Source organism: Nicrophorus vespilloides, unplaced genomic scaffold (assembly GCF_001412225.1).
Source record: "Nicrophorus vespilloides isolate i.1.1-1 unplaced genomic scaffold, Nicve_v1.0, whole genome shotgun sequence".
NCBI classification, from domain to species: Eukaryota; Metazoa; Arthropoda; class Insecta; order Coleoptera; family Silphidae; genus Nicrophorus; species Nicrophorus vespilloides.
In genome coordinates this window covers 12,938-30,770 of record NW_017096321.1, presented here as the reverse complement: position 1 = coordinate 30,770, position 17,833 = coordinate 12,938, and the positions used below count along the sequence as shown (strand labels likewise).

General features: G+C 34.9%; 3 protein-coding genes across 8 annotated transcripts; 1 reads left to right on the top strand and 2 right to left on the bottom strand.

Moving 5' to 3' along the window:
- Nucleotides 1-4,598: 4,598 nt before the first annotated feature.
- On the bottom strand, nucleotides 4,599-14,219 carry LOC108556670 (lethal(3)malignant brain tumor-like protein 4). 5 transcript variants are annotated; one of them, XM_017912879.1, is made up of 9 exons: nucleotides 14,054-14,218; nucleotides 10,288-10,357; nucleotides 9,007-9,230; nucleotides 8,562-8,939; nucleotides 6,432-8,386; nucleotides 6,137-6,365; nucleotides 5,587-5,898; nucleotides 5,307-5,526; nucleotides 4,599-5,241 (listed from the first exon to the last, which is right to left on the bottom strand). In XM_017912879.1, the coding sequence occupies exons 5-9, from the start codon at nucleotides 8,382-8,384 to the stop codon at nucleotides 4,764-4,766; spliced, it is 3,192 nt and encodes a 1,063-aa protein (XP_017768368.1). In that variant the 5' UTR covers nucleotides 8,385-8,386; nucleotides 8,562-8,939; nucleotides 9,007-9,230; nucleotides 10,288-10,357; nucleotides 14,054-14,218; the 3' UTR covers nucleotides 4,599-4,763. The 5 variants fall into 5 exon arrangements, with proteins under 5 accessions (XP_017768368.1, XP_017768366.1, XP_017768367.1 ...); XM_017912877.1 differs by lacking the exons at nucleotides 8,562-8,939; nucleotides 9,007-9,230 and having other exon boundaries at nucleotides 14,054-14,219; XM_017912878.1 differs by lacking the exons at nucleotides 8,562-8,939; nucleotides 9,007-9,230 and having other exon boundaries at nucleotides 5,587-5,883; nucleotides 14,054-14,219.
- Nucleotides 10,574-13,065, bottom strand: LOC108556671 (3-hydroxy-3-methylglutaryl-coenzyme A reductase-like). The gene has a single exon (XM_017912882.1). It carries the CDS (start codon nucleotides 12,915-12,917, stop codon nucleotides 10,593-10,595), a length of 2,325 nt encoding a protein of 774 aa, XP_017768371.1. The 5' UTR covers nucleotides 12,918-13,065; the 3' UTR covers nucleotides 10,574-10,592.
- Nucleotides 14,220-15,299: 1,080 nt separating the features above from the next.
- LOC108556669 (protein-L-isoaspartate O-methyltransferase domain-containing protein 1-like) lies at nucleotides 15,300-17,535 on the top strand. 2 transcript variants are annotated; one of them, XM_017912875.1, is made up of 5 exons: nucleotides 15,300-15,441; nucleotides 15,635-16,085; nucleotides 16,183-16,434; nucleotides 16,492-16,716; nucleotides 16,777-17,535. In XM_017912875.1, the coding sequence occupies exons 2-5, from the start codon at nucleotides 15,644-15,646 to the stop codon at nucleotides 17,208-17,210; spliced, it is 1,353 nt and encodes a 450-aa protein (XP_017768364.1). In that variant the 5' UTR covers nucleotides 15,300-15,441; nucleotides 15,635-15,643; the 3' UTR covers nucleotides 17,211-17,535. The 2 variants fall into 2 exon arrangements, with proteins under 2 accessions (XP_017768364.1, XP_017768363.1); XM_017912874.1 differs by having other exon boundaries at nucleotides 15,620-16,085.
- Nucleotides 17,536-17,833: the final 298 nt, after the last annotated feature.

Here is a 17,833-nt window from a genome sequence, read left to right as displayed (position 1 = left end):
TAAAATACAATAGTTTTAAGTTACATAAAAAAACTTAAATAAACAGTTTGTAAATATTATGATATTAGTGACACATTTCACAACTGTGTTCATATCCAATTATTAACGCATTAAATTATGGACTGATGAAGTGACGGCGATGCGTGGGAACATCCTTTCCCCGAATTGACAGAAATTATTTATCACTGAAACGCGTGCCTCTCGTAATCAATTCATTGGCTTATTGGCATATGAAAATTTAATGAATTCAACGAACAGAACAATTCCCAATTCAGCCAAAATCAAACACAGCAGCAGCAGTTTCCCATTTCATAAACTAACAGAAAAAATGTAAATAAATAATTAACACAGTGAAATAAACAAAATATTTTTAATTAATTGTTTGATATATTAGATTTTTTAAGCTCCTTAATTAAAATGTTAATTGGTATTAAAGAGAAGATGATTTAATAACTAAAAATAATAGAAATTATTACAGTTTCCCACTGAAAAATTGTACGTTCATATGAACATTGAATACGTTGGTGTGATAATTACGTACTAAATAAGATGTAAATGAATGCATTAATATGGAAATATTTCACTTGAAATCTGTGTTCGTGTTATGTACGTAAACTGAGCAACGTTTGTAGTTATAAATTTTAACTGGTAGTTGAAAATACTCGTGCAATGTATAGTATAGTAAAGAGCACTGTGTATTTGTTTAAGCAAAGTTTCACGGTAAATATTTTGCAGTATCTTCAGCTGTATGACACGCCGCTCGATAATTATGAATAAATATTTGGTCACGGCGTGGAGACAGCAGACGCGGTAAATTTATCTACTGAACTGTGGTGGCGTGTAATGGAATCAGCTGTGGGAATATCAGATTCAGACGAAATCGCATTTATTTTCACCGTAAATTCCCTAAAAAAAAAGTCAAGTCCATAGAGACTTGGCTTACGCAAATAATTACGTACGGAAGAGGGCAAAAAGCATTTCCTGTAACACTCATTTATTATGAATGTACGTACATTCATAATAAATTACTTTGTCTCAAATCGTTACAGACTTTGATTCACATGTTAATGTGATTTTTCGTATTTACGTCAAAAAAAAACTCTTTGAAAAACGTTTGTTTTTAAGAGTGACGATAATTGTTATTGTAAGTCTAAGTACATATAATAAAATTAATAACAACAAGTTTGAAATAAATTGAAGAAAAAACATCATTATTATTTTTAATAAAATATTATTTACAATCATATTTTGATGAAAATTATAAAACTGTTCAATATATTATATTTTACTTTTAATAAAACTTGTTTAAAATTAAAACATTACATTTGTAAATACATAATTTATATATAATAAGCAAACATCGTTCGATTTTCCTATTTATCTTCAATTCTGCACGAAACTGCTTCATTTACATATAAGCAAGACGTTATGTAAATAATGAGTCGAGATTTATTGAAAACCGCAGAAACACATCTATTTTAAGCAATTTATTTGTAATATTTGGTAAATGTTAACTGCATACAATTAAAATTATTAAAAAAAGATAGAGAAATATAAATTTTCCTTTACTTAGAAACAAATTTAGGATTTATAAACGGTAATTAGTAATTTCAAATGCACGTTTTTCTTTATATTAATTAATTGCAAGTCTTTGATGCAGTTCCAATTAAAATTATTTCAGCTTTGTCGACGGGTGCACCTAATTATTTTATATTCAATAACTAATTATTGAAAATGTCATCAACAGACAAATGTTCATCAGAACCGTATTTTTCTTGTTATTCTCTAATAAGATGAGAGCAAGCTTTGATTATTAATATATCCAAGGAAGTAAAAACATGAAAGATCCTAATTAATAATATATAATATGTATTCTATAAAGCTCATTATTACTTAATTATTAACAAATTAATTGGATTGAACATGAAATTAACATGCTTAAAATTTGATAACTTATAATAAATGTACTGATAAAACCACAATGCCAGCAAATAGCTTATTGGAAAGAGTATAGTTTTGTCTTTAATTTTTGTATTCGATGGTTTAATTAGTACTAGTGGTAATCGAATAATTTAGAAAACGTGAAGGTGTTGCATATAATTGAAAAAAATAGTTAAAAACTGTTTATATTCATATACATTGGAAAATTTTAATTTACTGTTTTAAAGAATAATTTTTTGGCTTTCGTTTGCTATAAAATACTTTAATATTGGTCAATTAATAAGAAAGTTATTATGCTTTAATGAGTTTGCGGTTTTCGCGTATCAAAACGCAAGTACCCCCCCACCTTTGATACTCGAAAATGCCAGAAAATTTCGATTTGTACCAGGAGACCATGACTAGCGAGGAGGTATCTGAGCTCCTAGCATCGGTCGTTTCTGATTGGTTGTAATTTGAAATTTACGTTTGTAACAGTTCGCTCGTTTATTGGATTTCCTGTTTATTCTACATTGTTTTGAATGCAAACTTAATGAACAATATGCTCCATTTCTTCCTTCTTCTATTTCCTTGTATGGATAACCTTTCTCTCAAATTTATTTCACTTCGGACAAGTACCAATGGAACATGTAAACAACCATTGATCACTAAAGTTCTTTGTCTTCAGAAAACAGATACTGCAGCTAATTAGGGACAATTATTAAAATCTTTTACATAAAACAGTGTTTTCATATAAGAATGTGCATTAATTGTTAATAGTCATAATGTAAGTAGTAAACAATCATCGATGCAATTGTTATTATTTTAGGTGGAGCTGCCTCTAATGTATAGTTGATGACCTTAAGTTCCCCAGAAAGTGGAAAGCATTCTTTACTAGCAGTTTTCATTTGCAAATAGTGGAAACCTTAACTGCTAAAAGTGACCAAAAATATTTCTTCATTAAGAGGATGGATAACAACCATGAACCCTGTAGATTGTATTGTAGCTTCTGATATGTTCCTTAGAGATTGGAAAACATTTCTGAATGCAATATGCATTGAAATTACTGGAAAAACAAAAATGTTAATTTTCATCAAATTCCCTCAAATTCCCAGAAGCTATGGTAGCTGAAAACATGTATTTATGCTCATTATAATCTCTGTATATTCTAGATCAAAATTTATATACAAAATTCTACTAGGAACAAGTTTTTTTTATGAAACTACAGTACATTTTCGAAAACGTTATTGTTCCATCTGTCATTTGTGAAATACCAAAGTTTGTTAATTAATTATGAAAACGCTATAGCCGCTATAATCCAATATTTATGTTCATTTGAATCTATGTATATTCAAGATCAACATCCATGTCTAAAATTCTTATGGAAGGTAATTTCTACGCAAATACAAGCCATTTTCGAAGACGTTATTTTGCCAGCTGTCATTTGTGAAATACCAAAGTTTGTTAATTAATTATGAAGACGCCATAGCAGCTATAATCCAATATTTACGTTCATTTGAATCTACGTATATTCAAGATCAACATCCATGTCTCAAATTCTTGTGGGAGCTAATTTCTACGAAAATACAAGCCATTTTCGAAGTCGTTATTTTGCCAGCTGTCATTTGTGAAATACCAAAATTTGTTAATTAATTATGAAGACGCAATTGCAGCTACAAGCGTACATGTATACTCATTTTAATCTGTGTATATTCAAGATCAATATTAATGTCTAAAATTCTTCTGAGAGTTGGTGTATACGAAAATACAGGTCATTTTCGAAGACGTTATTTTCCCAACTCATTTGAGAAATACCAAAGTTTGTTAATCAATTATGAAGACACCATTGCAGCTACAAACTAATAATTACGCTAATTTTAATCTATGTACATTCAAGATCAAAATCCATATGTAACATTCTTCTGGGAGCTTATGTTTACGAAAATACAGGCCATTATCTAAGACTGTTTTCCTACTTGCTTATCAAAGTTTATATGTATGTTTGGTTGCAGGCTGTTTCCTGAATATTCCCAAAGATGTCTCTGCTTGTGTAAATTTAAACACATAAAACTCGAAAATTAATTAGCATTTAAATTAGTATACGTAAGTAATAACATAAGATTCATTCAAGCATTATTCTCATATGTTTGTTTATTAAAATTAGAACGTTTCTAAGGAAGTGGATTTTGTGCAGCGCTAAAATGCCTGAACTACAACCTTCGAAATATTGCTAAGAGATGGAGTCAGCTATCACAAAAAATGGAAGATTCATTTTGCGCCTAGAGTGCACGCAACCAAATATACATATAACATTTGAATAAAAAGTAGGATATGGTCTTAGATAATGTACGAAAAAAGTTTTTCCTTAATAATTACATAATTTTCATTACGTAACCGAGAAACAATGTTATGTTTTATTAAAGAAATAGGAATGTAATAAAAATAAGAAAATCATTACATTTTTATTTAATATTAAAAATAGTAATAATTAGTCCACTTAGAGTACAATCATAATGCAAAATAATTATATACAAAACATGTATCATTTACTATATATATATACAGACAATTTGTTTTTTTTAATAGATGTAACTTTTTAAAAGCAACATAAACGTAATATTAGAAGCTTCAATAATAATCTTCAAAATAAAATTACTATAAACTAATTAAACAATGTCCTTTTCTTATATATTTGGATTATTTTACAATATATAAATCACAATTTGTTTTCTTTATATGTAAATGAACACAAGAGATAATTACATATGTGAAAAATGTGTGGAGGAAATGTATGTACAATAACGAATCTAAAACAAACTAACTAAAAATAATACTATAGGTAAATATTATGTACACTGAATGACGGTTTGCCTCAGCATCAATATACAATTATACAGGGTGATGGCTGGTCCTAGTTTAAACCTCAGCACTTCGGTCAAATCTTGTTGATTGAGCATCAGGAAAGATAATCCATCGATGCGATTCGATCCGAAATGCGAGGCGTAATCTCTACAACAAGGCACGGATGCAATAAAGTTCATCACCTCCTGACAGTTCCAATGGCGAGGATCACTTTCCACATGCACATATCTATCTAAATATTTCGAATGCCTCGCACGCATTCTTTGTTCGTCCAAATTCACATCAGCAAAATCCAAAACGGTATTGTTCTTAGGCTCATCCGAACGCACACTGTCCTCCAACTCCTCCTTTATCCTTTTCGCCCTTCCCATATCGAATTCCATGTCCTGTTCGTCATCGCTCCATTCTCGCTTCGGCTCCTCGAACGCCATTTTCGTTGCAATTATATTCTTCATTTTAGAACTAAAATTTAAACAAAAATCAAATTAAATTTACACATTCAAAGTCTTGATTGTAAAAGTTCTTACATTTTATCTCTGGGTTCTCGACTAACTGGAACAACAGCCTCGACCTGTCTATCCGGACTTAGCAGCCTATCAGGTAATATCTTCTCCATGTCTATATTTTCGTCGGCATAAGGGCAGAATTTTGGTGAACTGTGAGTAGAATGTATAGGTCCTTGGATATGACCTTGTCCTTTGCAACCTATCGTTGCGCATTCCAAAAAGTCGTACACATCATTTGGAGCTGTAAATCAAAAAAATACATTAATCACATACTTATTTTTTTTAACGTGCTAAATCTTACTCAGGGGTGGTTCCAAATGATGTCCAGTTTTTTGGCACCAACTGATCGGATGGATGTCGGTGGAATCGTCGTCCACCCAATACGAATATCGATCGGGCCATCCATCGAAACGGATCCTCAGCTGGTTTTCGCGGAGCTCTTCGACGGTGGCCACACGGATTATCCTCGGTACTCGCTTGTCCACGCATTCTAGTCGCATGCCTCTTCGGAATCCGTTGTTGGGTCGTTGCTTGAAGGCACGAACCGGAGCTGCCGATGCTTTCGTCTCTTTCAGGTATTTGTCCCATGTAAACGATTCTGGATCAGGATAATCTAAAATTATTTATTTTGTTATATATGATTTGAACCGATTAATTGGCACAGTCAAACTCTAAAACTAACTATTTAAACTGTCCAGTCTTATTAAATTTTTAGATCAATAATGCTTGCCAAGTAAATATTCAAAAATCCAATAATAAATGTTGATGCAAACTAAAGTTTGCCATAGATGCAACAGGTAATCGATTTCGAATGTTAGTATACAAATTATGTAATGTAATAAAATTCTTACCGTTGGGAGGAGTGAGATTATGACCATGCTTATCACACCAGCCAACTGGATGAATGTAAGGTGAAGTGGGATCCGCCCAATAATCGTAAATATCGTCCCAACTATCGAAATGCACAAGAATCCTATTATCCATCATATCGGTTATTGTAGCGACGCAAACAAGAGCTGTGTTCTTTCGATCGACCGCTTCCAGTTTCATGCCTATCCGAAATCCGTTAGGAAATATTGCCTGTGTAATAAAATCATAAATAATTATAATATTGTTAATAATTTTTCAATATGCAATAGGACTTACGTTCGTATTCCGATTGAAAAATAGCGTTTTAGCTGCAGCCGTTGAATGCGTTTGCTTCAGGTAATTGTTCCAATTGAAATCCTTCTTGTGATCGGGCGGGGGATGCAGGGTATGACCAAATTTTTCACAAAACCCAGCTGGAAATATGTTCATACTGTCTGCGTTCACCCAAAAATCGTAATTGTCTGGGTAACCATCGAAATGCAAACGTATTCTGTATCCAAGAGTTTCCACGACTGTGAGTACGCAGAAATAGGAAGGATGTTGTGGATCAATTCCCTCCAACTTCATTCCCGCCTTGAAACCATTACGACCGTAAGGAAATGGATCTTTGAATAGTTTTACTGGAGCCGCCACAGCTTTTAGATGGTCCAAGTATTTGGACCAAGAGAATCCCTTCTTGTGACAAGTCCATGGATAGGCGAATTTATCCGACGAGTTCTCGTTGGATGTGTTTATTAAATTCTCGTCCTCCGACGATTCCATCTTGACGAATTCATCGCTTTTTCTGAAATACTGCTTTTTCTTCCTGTGCTTCACAGGCGGTTGGACATCCTCGCGTTCACCTGCTTCCTGACAGTCGTTGCTGCAGTACTTCGGACTGATAAAATCCGAAGGCATGCCGTAACAGCCACATATCAGGCACCTCATCTCGACTTGTTGCGCTACCTTAGGCTTTATCCTTTTCAAGTTCATCTTCTTGAACTCCTCGTCCGTCAAATATTCCAGCATTCCGAATTCGTTGATGTGGAACTTAATGTTCGTCGACGGTAGAGAGCCGACGCCGCGATCCCAGTGCAGCAGCTTAGACACATCCTCATCTTCGCACAGCACGTCCTCCAATTTCGATATCTCCACATCATCTTTAACAATCATCTTTTCAGGCTCCTCCTCCGTCTCCTCTTGAATATCGTCGTAGTCCTTCCGGAGGCAAATTGTCGACTTTCTTCGACGTTCGCTTTTCCGGACGAGAGGAGGCGGCGGCGGAGGTGCAATCCCTTCGTCGTGATGCTCAGACTGAATCTTCACCTCTTTCGTGCCCGGATCTGAAATGGTAGTAATTGATTTTATAATGGCAGTTGGGATTGGATTATTCTCTTTTCGGTCCACGTGAGTATTGTACGTTTTTTTCAGTATGGAAACGCCGTGCTTTATCAATTTCGGTAACTTCTCGTCTTCGTTTATTGATATCGTGTATCCGTTGTCCGCGACTGAATCCTCGACTATAGATATTTGATACGATTTATCCTGAGCCTCGACGTTCTTCGCCTCTTCATCGATTCTCTCGTTGCAAAATAGAGGGTCTGTCTGTTCTTTACTATTTTTAGCGACGTCCAGAATCGTTTTATCTTCAGGTAATTTCAAGTTGATTACGTGGTTAGGTTTTGGCTGCAGTGTAGGGAGCATCAAAGAGATTTGAGATTGGACAGAGTTGGTGGTGGTTGTGGATAAACGATTGTTGCTCATACTTGACAAGGGACTGAGAAGAAACTTTTGGCCCATGGTGACACTGTTCAGCTGCAGACCATCCTTTGTTGCAAACTTTGATATTGAAGGTATAGGTATTTGTGGTGGTATGAGACTGGTGGTCTCGTTTGGCTTACTCACTGGCTTCAGCAGATATGTTACTCCATTTTTCTGTATTGCAGGCTTCTGCAAAAGCTGATTACCAATCAACAGACTTTGAGGGGCCAACTTTGATGCATTCTGTATCTGTATCTGCGGTAGAGCATTCATTATAACATTGTTGCTGTTCGACTTGTTCGTGGTTATTTTCGAAGGGGTCTGTATGTACACAACAGGCAACATATGGTGACCAGTGACATTCTGCATCACTGGTGTTTGACTAACTGTTGTAGTAGTAATGGTCACCTTTGGTTCAACATTGTTTAAAAGTATGGAATTGACTTCAGAAGGGTTGCCATTTGGACTGACTAGATCGGAGGAAGCCATCTCTGCAAATAAATAAAGAAAATAATTAATTTACTTGTCTGCAGATTATTATAACAGCATAATAAACACATTGCAAGGTGCATTACTATATATGTTTGTTTTGTTCCCTGTTATCTGTCAGGGTTATAAACTGGTGAATATCTATGTTCACGGACTGGTAAAGGTGACGAAACTTACCTAAAGAGAGGCGAAATGTTATATTCCAAAGGATAACGACGAAAACTAATCACCAAACTGCATTTTCACAGCTTCAAATTAAATTTTTCACTAGCATCGAAGTAACACACTGATTCAAGCATTCGATCTTGGAAATTATATCCACCGTACGTCTGCCGCGCAAGCGCTCGTAACAATGCGTGCGAAGGGGGACATAGCATGGCGCGCTACCTCTATCCTTTTACAACAACCTCCCACAAACTCGCTCCAAAAACTCTTTGTATTTGTTTCAAAGATACTCAAAGTAGTAACGAAACAATCCAAGTTACCGCTAACTTCAGCAGCAACGGACTGCGGAAACGGAAACCAAATATTCCCCCCCTCAAGTACAAGATCACTCTACGTTAAAAACAGAAGTATAAAAATAATTAGCAAACAGCATTTAAAAAAAAACGTAGAACGTTACCTTCAGCTTGAGCTTTTACGCTTCGCATCCCAAACTAGTCTTTAATGTTTTCCGTAAATAATGCTCCCATGTTCGTATTATATCAACGTGTTTGTGTGTATTCATAACTAGAAAGACTTTTCCTTTCCTAGGTCGAGCACTACGTAAGCGCAACCCACAGTGCACACTTCCTAATTGTGTCAAATTGTTTTACCTTCGAAGGAGTTCTCTAATTCATCCCAGCTCTGAACGTCGTCGTGCGTAAAATACGAAACAGAAATTACGAAATACTCATTTACCTTGAAGCGAATGCTGAATCGAAACTTTTCACTCCTCTTTTCTCTGCCCTGACAGTTCTATCACTGTTTGAATGCAGATTACATGCTATACTAGTGTTACAAAACAAAGCAAATCACTTCGCTGCACGAATGGATAATTTCCATCGTTTTTCAGGATATTAATCTATTTTCCAACTGCTCCGAATTCAAGCGACTATCACTGCGATACTTATAGGCAACACACCTCAAACACGTGTATAGTTATGAGCAATCTGCGACAAATTTCTACTAACACGATGAAAAACAAGGTCTTTGACCAAAGACTACGCATATATTTATCATTGATACAACTCAATCCACAATATTTGATTTTTTTCAATTTACACAATTTTTATTAATTATTTACAATATCTCATTTTTCTTAACTAATATCCAAACACAATCAATTATTTCTTTAATTTTATCGCTTAAATTGTCCAATTTTATTGGCACCAATTTGCAGGGTCAATAAAAATGTTTAAGTAAAAGAAAATGCTTAACTTTAACCAATATAATTTTCTTAAAATACTTGTAGAATATTACAAAGAAGTAAATGATTCATAAAAATAATTTAGGTTGAGTAGTGTCCTCCATTTTTATTTTGTTATTGTATCGATTTTTCATTAAATATTTCTCTTCTCTTTTGCTTCTATTTATACGTCGCTGCTACTACTTTCAAAATAAACAGTTAACCGTAAAACAAACTAATAAACTTGTATTTGTTTGCTACTTTAAGTAAATAACTTATTGTAACAACTATTACTTCTTAAACTTTATTATGTCACGCTGTTTACTAACGCATCATTAATTATTTATTTTAATTGTTTATAATATGAAGTCAATATGAAATGTATTTAATAAGTGGAATGAAAAATATAGCAGCTGTATCGTAGGGTAATTCGTAAAATCGATTGTCTTCGTTAGTCTTTTAGTAGGTCTAATTGTTAATCGAAAGGGATATTAATGCAAGAGTTAATAATCAAACCTTCTACTGTGAAGACTGCAAAAATCTTCATAATTCCCACAATCTCAAATACCGAAGCGGAGACTTCACTCTGGGGACATAGGATAAACAAAATATTATAATATGTCTACAATTAATAACTGTCAAGGAATATCCGGATTTAAGGGCATTTTATAACCAATTGTATTCATAAACATATTAAATCTGTTTTAATTAAAAAAAAAAATACTCATGTTTTTTTATTCAAATTTGTTTTATTAAAATGAAATTGACTATTTATATACAAATAAATAAATACTAGAAAAAAAAAATAATGCGAAATGGAGTTACAATTTTACATTCGATCTGTTGTGTTTCAAATGGCTCTTCACTAAATGTCCTTCGGTTAGTGCAGCCATCAGGGAAACCTCTCCAGCTAGAACAGTGGCGCAGACGATTTTCGCCAACTGGTTTGCATTCTCACCGGGACGCTCCACGTTCGATCCTTTCACGCCCAGCATATCCAGGCAGGCTCCTTGAGGTGATAATATGGTTCCACCACCTACGGTTCCTATTTCAATCGATGGCATCGTGCACGTGATGTACAGATCTTTTCCATCATCGCCGCAGCTTTCCATTAGGGTCATGCAGTTGCTGCTGACGACGTTTTGAGCGGCATCCTGACCTGTGGCTATGAAAATGGCAGTGACTATATTAGCTGCGTGGGCGTTGAAGCCGCCAACACTTCCGGCCGCAGCAGATCCAATCAAGTTCTTCGACAAGTTAACATCGACTAATCTTTCTACCGTTGTTTTCAATACAGTCCTGACGATTTCTTCGGGGATGATGGCTTCGCATATAACCGATTTACCTCTTCCTTCCAACCAATTGATTGCAGCAGACTTTTTGTCCGTGCAGAAGTTACCGCTCAAACTCAAAATTTCCATGTCTTCAAATTTATCTTTAAGGAATTGTAAGGCAGCTTCTGTAGCTTTTGATAACATGTTCATGCCCATCGCATCTCCGGTTTTGGCTACAAATCTGATGAACAGTAATCTTCCGAATAGACGCGGATGGATTTTGGTCAATCTCGCGAAACGACTTGTACCATCAAACTTTACTTTAATACTATCGAAATTTGATTCGATCCATGTCAAAGTTTCGGTCGCCTTCTCCAACGTGGAGAAACGGACGACAGGTCCTCTAGTCATACCATCAGCGATCAATTTGCTTTTGATTCCACATCGATTAACCGCGCGACAACCTCGATTTGTACTGGCCACAAGGCATCCTTCCGTCGTAGCCAAAGGCACGTAATATGTCTTTCCATCTAATTTCAATGGTCCCGCCACTCCAACTGGCACCGGAATGTACCCCACGTTGTTCTCACAACAAACACCCATCACCTTATGGTAATCATAATTTTTATAAGGTAAACCTTCAAAATTTGCTTTCAGCAACTTTCTCCGAATCCTCACGGCGCGTTCGCAATCCCCTAGTGCCTTCTCCAAGTTATACTGCGAAATTACTTTGGTTCTAACCAATTCCATTACGTCGTTGTCACCAGATTCCTCTAATTCAATCAACTTCGCTTCATCCTCTAAACTGCTCTGTTGCGTCTGCACTTCCTGGTCGTGTCTTAAGATCTTCAACAAATCGCTTTTACTATCCGTTCCACTGAGTTTGTTCTCAAAGAAAACGAATTTAACAACTAACGCTGATAACAGTATTAAGATCACCAAATGATCGGTGCTCAAACTGACCCATTTCATAATTAACGAATAAAGCGATGATTCATTAGACGCGTTTGGTTCTTCTTGTACGACGAACGGTGTTATAACATCGTCTTCATTTTGCGGCCAACGACTGTGTGCATGCACCAAAGTCAATCCAACAGACATGATGATCTTAACTCGTTGCAGAACTGGATTCGAACTCTTCTGCTCGTCTTCTTGCAAAGCTTTGCAGAGGCTGAAATTCGATTCGGAGATGCGCGACACCTCCAGCGTGAGGGAAAGACACGCCGGGTAAAAAGTCATGAATACTATGTAATTAACAATAACTGATAAACAGGCGAAGCAGGATAACACATTCAGGCGCTCCACACCTGACAATGTCCCAACACCAATCACCAGAGTCTCCACAATTGTGTCCAAAGTGATGGTCGGTCCAAGCACTGACATGCCTCTGGCAATATTGATTTTAACTTCTTCATGGTTGGAGGCGCTCAAAGCATACTCTGCTAGTTTAGCAGCCTTTGATAAATCAATGAGTAAAAGGAAGAAGAATAGGGCATCCTTCAGTTCAACAACTTCCACTTGCAGCAAGTTTAACAGAGTTGTGCTGAATATGAAGCTGGAAAAGACTGTGAACAACCCAGCTATTCCTAAAATGTATTTTGATCCAAGCTTATGGAGATTGCAGAATTGGTAATATCCATAAAGCACTGCCAGACATCGGATAAGTGTCATCACTATAACATCAGCTGCATTGTACTCAACATCTTGCAGACACTCCACACAGTTTCCATGGATTTTTGCTTTTGGTGGAGAGATGAAAGACTGTTGCTCCACTGTTAGCATGCATGCTGTTAAAGTTAGTGTGGCAACGATCACCTCCCATGGATGGCTTGCACAGAACTCTCCATGGACACGAAAAAACTTAGTATACATTATACTCACACTCAAGTATTTAACAGCACTTTCACATAAACATAATAGATCAACAACAGCGAATTTTATAATCCACTTTAGTCAGGATTTATATTAGTTGTGTAAGTACATATTTCTTTCAGGAAAATAATTGAAAAGTTAGGTTATTCTTTTGACATTACTTAAATATATATATTATATACATATATATATACAATTGATACATTTTCCGGCTGAAAATTGCGAGAACCGTATTTTGAAAAATTATAAACGGCGTTCAGCGTCGTAAACATTAGTATAATGCAGCCAAGTAAACCTGCGTTAGGAACAAGCGGTTTCCAAGAAGTAGAAGAATAATTTAAATGTTAATTTGAATTATTATCTTAAATTATAGCATCTAAATTGATATCTTAAATAAATAAAGCTAATAGAGAATAAAATAATTAAATTTGAGCGCAATTTAAATAAATTATTTTATATATATGCAACCAAATGCACACGTTGGACATATTTTGAAATTGATGCTTGAGTAAATGCGTTGTAAACATAAAATATGTTTTACAAATGATGTAAAACAGACAAACCAATTAAATAATCGTTAGATTAACGAAATACGTTTATTTTATGCATGATTTATGTGCGATTTGCGTTTAGAGGAATTGAAATTGTAACGGATGACGTGAAATAATATGCCTTAATGGACTTGCAGACAGAACCTGTAATAGCACGCTGTTTACACCACACATCTTCGGTAATCATTTGATTTGAACAAAGTGGATAATTCCATTGCAAATGATACCGAAAACAAGTCCCAACAACACCAAGAACAAGTTGCAAGTTTACGAAAATCCTGACCTTATTCTACTAGGAATTTATTGAATCTGTTTCGTATACATTAGCAGTATTACAATAAAACGTATTACGCTATTTTCTAATTAATAGAGACGTGCAGCAAAACGCTGGATACCATTACTTAAACATAGTTTTGTGCAATGATAGGCAATGAATGAAGAATAATTGTTGTATGCTTAAAGACCACAACTGGTAGCTAACCGAGCCGTATTCCTCATTGTAACACATCCCTTAACACCGAGCAATTGTTTAGTTTATCGTTTATACAAAGAATTGGTAATTATAAAATAAAAATAAAGTCTTACCATCTAAATATGTAGCTTACAAGGAGTGCACATGCGCTTCGCTGGCCACTTGGAAACACAATGTTCTTCTTCTACAACGTTGCCGATGCTCAAGGATCTGGATGTATCTATAGATAACCGGTGATTTCTGAAAACGTGCGCCAGGACGAAAAAATCCAATCGATTATTATTTCTCTATAAATAGCTCTTTCATATTACATTCAAATTCAGACGTTTATTATTTCATCCATTCACAACAATTATTTTCTTATATAATCTTAGTTTTATCAATTGTATTTATCAATATAAATCATTCATAATACAACAATTTGTTATCTAACTACCTTTTTAAACTATTTTCTTTATATACCTTGCATTATTGATATATCTATGGATTTTGTTAACTAAATATATTTTTTATTGACCAAAATATGTAATAAAATGTAGTAAACATTGTTCTAATAAATAAATACGTAAATCTTAAACATTTCATGTTGCTTTAATATTTCTTCTTCTCCTTCCACTAATGAGTCTCTTTCTGGAAACACATATCACTTATTATCAACAATGATTAAGTGGTAAGTGTCAAGTCGAAACCTCTGCAAAATCAGTAAATCGAGAGGGAAACGCTTTAATATTTAAAATATTGTTATTTTCTAATGAACACCCTTACTTTATACAAGAAGTTAGTTACGATAAATGTGATATTGAACTATGTGAGTCATTGAAACAAAGTTCAATTTGTATCATTCAATAGTATTGTAATTAAATCATTAATAGTAGTATAAATTCTTTATAAATACACATAATATACTGATAATTAGTGAGAGGATTGTTATAATTATTGATTTTTTATGTAACGGTGTCTTCTGACCGTTGATGATGGTTCATGGTCATCGTTGTGATATGAGGTGTTTTTCTATAAATACAATTAATCGAGTAGGTTTTGTACTGTGTATAAGAGTAAATATTGTTGAAGATGGAGATAAAAGCGTAACTACGGAATTTATAATAACCGTTAAATGGTTTTAAATATTTTGTTTGGATGCTTTTATTTTTTCAAATAGGAGCGGGACATTTAAATTTTAAATGTATGTTGCATAATATACGTTTAGAGATTATATAATTGCTGCTTTACAAATGCATAATGTGCAAGGAAGTTTTCGAATGATCAAAACGTCTTTAGGTGATCGAAATTCAGTGGAATTATGTGGATTTCTGAAATTTTCCAAACGCTGGCAACGTTGTGTTCATCAGCTGATCGTCCCCCTACTTCTGATGCATTGTATTTTGACGCATCTCGTACTGTTTTGGATGCACCCAAGCGCCTGATGTGACATTTTATGTTATAAATCGCATCGAACAGCAGATATCTAATATTGTCACACGTTACGAACTGAAGATAAAAGGTAAGTGAGTTATTCCGATCGTGGATCAAGTCTGCAGAGCGACGATCTTTAAACTTCTTCCTGCTATTTGTCAACTGCAGTTGCACTCCATTTAATACCTATTATAAAATGGTAGAAATTTATTTTTTTCTCTTTCACCTGCTGCTTGATAAAAAAAAAATGCTATTCAAATTATTAGATGAACATGTTCCAGTTTTATGAGATGGGGGGTGCAGTGAGTTCAGGTCGCAACAACAATCACCTGATTGATAATTTGGTTGATAATGATTACATACACACAATCATGGTGGAGAGGGTGTTCCGGGCAATCGACCGAGCAGAATATATGCTGCAGGAGTACAGGTGTGAAGCATACAAGGATCAGGCTTGGAGACATCAACACTATCATCTGTCAGCACCTTGTATTTATAGTGAAGCTTTAGAGGGGTTGAGGCTGAGGCCAGGACTTAGCTTCTTGAATTTGGGTAGTGGCACTGGGTATCTGAGCACCATGGCTGGTCTGATTCTGGGTAGCAATGGTGTCAATCATGGGGTGGAATATCATGAGGATGTCATCAAGTATGCCTACACCAAGTTGGAGGAATTCAAGAAATACTCTGGTGCCATAGACGAATTCGACTTCTGTGAGCCACAGTTTATGCAAGGTATAAAAAAAAAACATCTTTACAGAAGAAAATGTATTGTATCTTTTAATTAACGTTTAATTAACAAATTACTGATACTATTTGTTTACATTTGCAGGAAATTGCTTGGCACTTGCGCTCACCCGCAGGTATGATAGGATTTACGTTGGAGCGTCCTGTCCTGAGCAGTACGATGATTTCTTGAAGAGTTTCTTAAAAGTTGGCGGCATTATGATCATGCCGTTCCGAGATTCCCTGATGCAGGTCCTGCGCGTTTCTGAAAGCTCCTATCACGTTTGTCCATTGATCCCAGTGACTTTCGCAATGCTGATTCTACCGAAAACAAACAATCCAGAGCCGCAGGAACTCCGTAAGTGCATGTGCACGCAAACGAATCGCAAATTTAATTAAATACTCTCCAACACAGTTGACATTCAACCGCTGTCCTTGCAACAGATGTGCCGTAATAAAATCAGAAATATTCTGAGAGAAAACGTTAATGAAGATGTTCCGAATATAAAGTTCCATCGCAGCAAAATGTTCAGTCACCTGAAGCGTTACCACAAGATTCACGATAAAGATATGGCCGATTTTGAGTACACCAGTCTTGTGAATCGTCAAAGCTGCGATGAAGACGATAAATTCCCTGAAGGTAGGTTGAGAAGCGAAATCTCAATTGTGTAATTTATTAAAAAATATATTATTTTGTTAGCTAAAAAGAAAAAGAGGTGCGACGATAAGACTGTTAGGAGGAGGAGACGACGTGATAATTCAGATAGCGGCGACTCTTCCTCTTCTGATATGGAGACGAACGAGAACGCTGAAGAGCATCTGCTCAGACCTACATTGAATTATTTCGCTTCTCCATCGTTCATTTTCGATTGGAACATCAATTTGAGTGAGCACAGCGACGAGGAGGAGGTGGAGGAAGAGGAGGAGGAACAACAACAATCGAATGAGTTCCGGGATGTTCTTTGCAGCGATGAGAACAGTTGCAACAGTTGCACCGATGAAGGTGAGAGCGAAGAGGATCATCCTGTTAGGAGGATGATAGAGAGTCCATACACGCCTTTGATGCGCGAAAAAATTGACGAGTTACCTTTACCTGGAATGTTGAAGGAGTTTTTGAATTATAATAGGGTTTAAGGTATTTTCTTTGAATTTGTGAACGAACGGATGAATGTTATTGGAATTTAACATTTCTTTTTTCTTGTTGTAATGTTTAATGTATATGTTTGTATAAATTAGAATATATTTTTTATTCAATATAATTAACAATCTTTAGTTTATTACAACGCTGTGTACAATTTAAAACTTGTGATCTATGTCGATATAATATTTTAAGGTGAGTCTTTCCAATTTCTTCAATAACTTTACGTTAAATTATACATTTCTATCAAGATATTGTAATAAATGGGAAATTAAAGGAATATTTGTATAGGAAATAAAGTATATTATTTAACATATTTAATTCTCTTAATTAAAAAAAAAACCTACCAAGTCATTACATTTTATTTATCATTCACAAAATTGAAAGTCTTACATTTTGCTACACACTCCAAAAATTAATATTATTAAGAACGTACAACATTACGTAACGACTAAAAAATTTCTTTTACATTTTTTTAAATTTATTTCTATCACATCAAACCATTAAAAAGTTTAATTAGAATTTAGTTTTTTCGAAAATTAATTAATTATAAAAAAAATGTGAAAATAAGAATTATAAGTATTTGCTAATTAAATGAAACGTTAAATTGTAACTCAAC

What these genes read in the sequence shown, in the direction of transcription:
- LOC108556670 (XM_017912877.1), bottom strand. An exon ending in TAATCTCACTCCTCCCAACG is followed by an intron (nt 5,899 to 6,136) that starts GTAAGAATTTTA and finishes AAATAATTTTAG; the next exon opens with ATTATCCTGATCCAGAATCG. An exon ending in TCATTTGGAACCACCCCTGA is followed by an intron (nt 5,527 to 5,586) that starts GTAAGATTTAGC and finishes TTTGATTTACAG; the next exon opens with CTCCAAATGATGTGTACGAC.
- LOC108556671 (XM_017912882.1), bottom strand. Translation starts at nt 12,917, where the DNA reads ATGTATACTAAGTTTTTTCGTGTCCATGGAGAGTTCTGTGCAAGCCAT.
- LOC108556669 (XM_017912874.1), top strand. Translation starts at nt 15,620, where the DNA reads ATGAACATGTTCCAGTTTTATGAGATGGGGGGTGCAGTGAGTTCAGGT. An exon ending in TGAGCCACAGTTTATGCAAG is followed by an intron (nt 16,086 to 16,182) that starts GTATAAAAAAAA and finishes TTACATTTGCAG; the next exon opens with GAAATTGCTTGGCACTTGCG. An exon ending in TCCAGAGCCGCAGGAACTCC is followed by an intron (nt 16,435 to 16,491) that starts GTAAGTGCATGT and finishes TCTCCAACACAG; the next exon opens with TTGACATTCAACCGCTGTCC.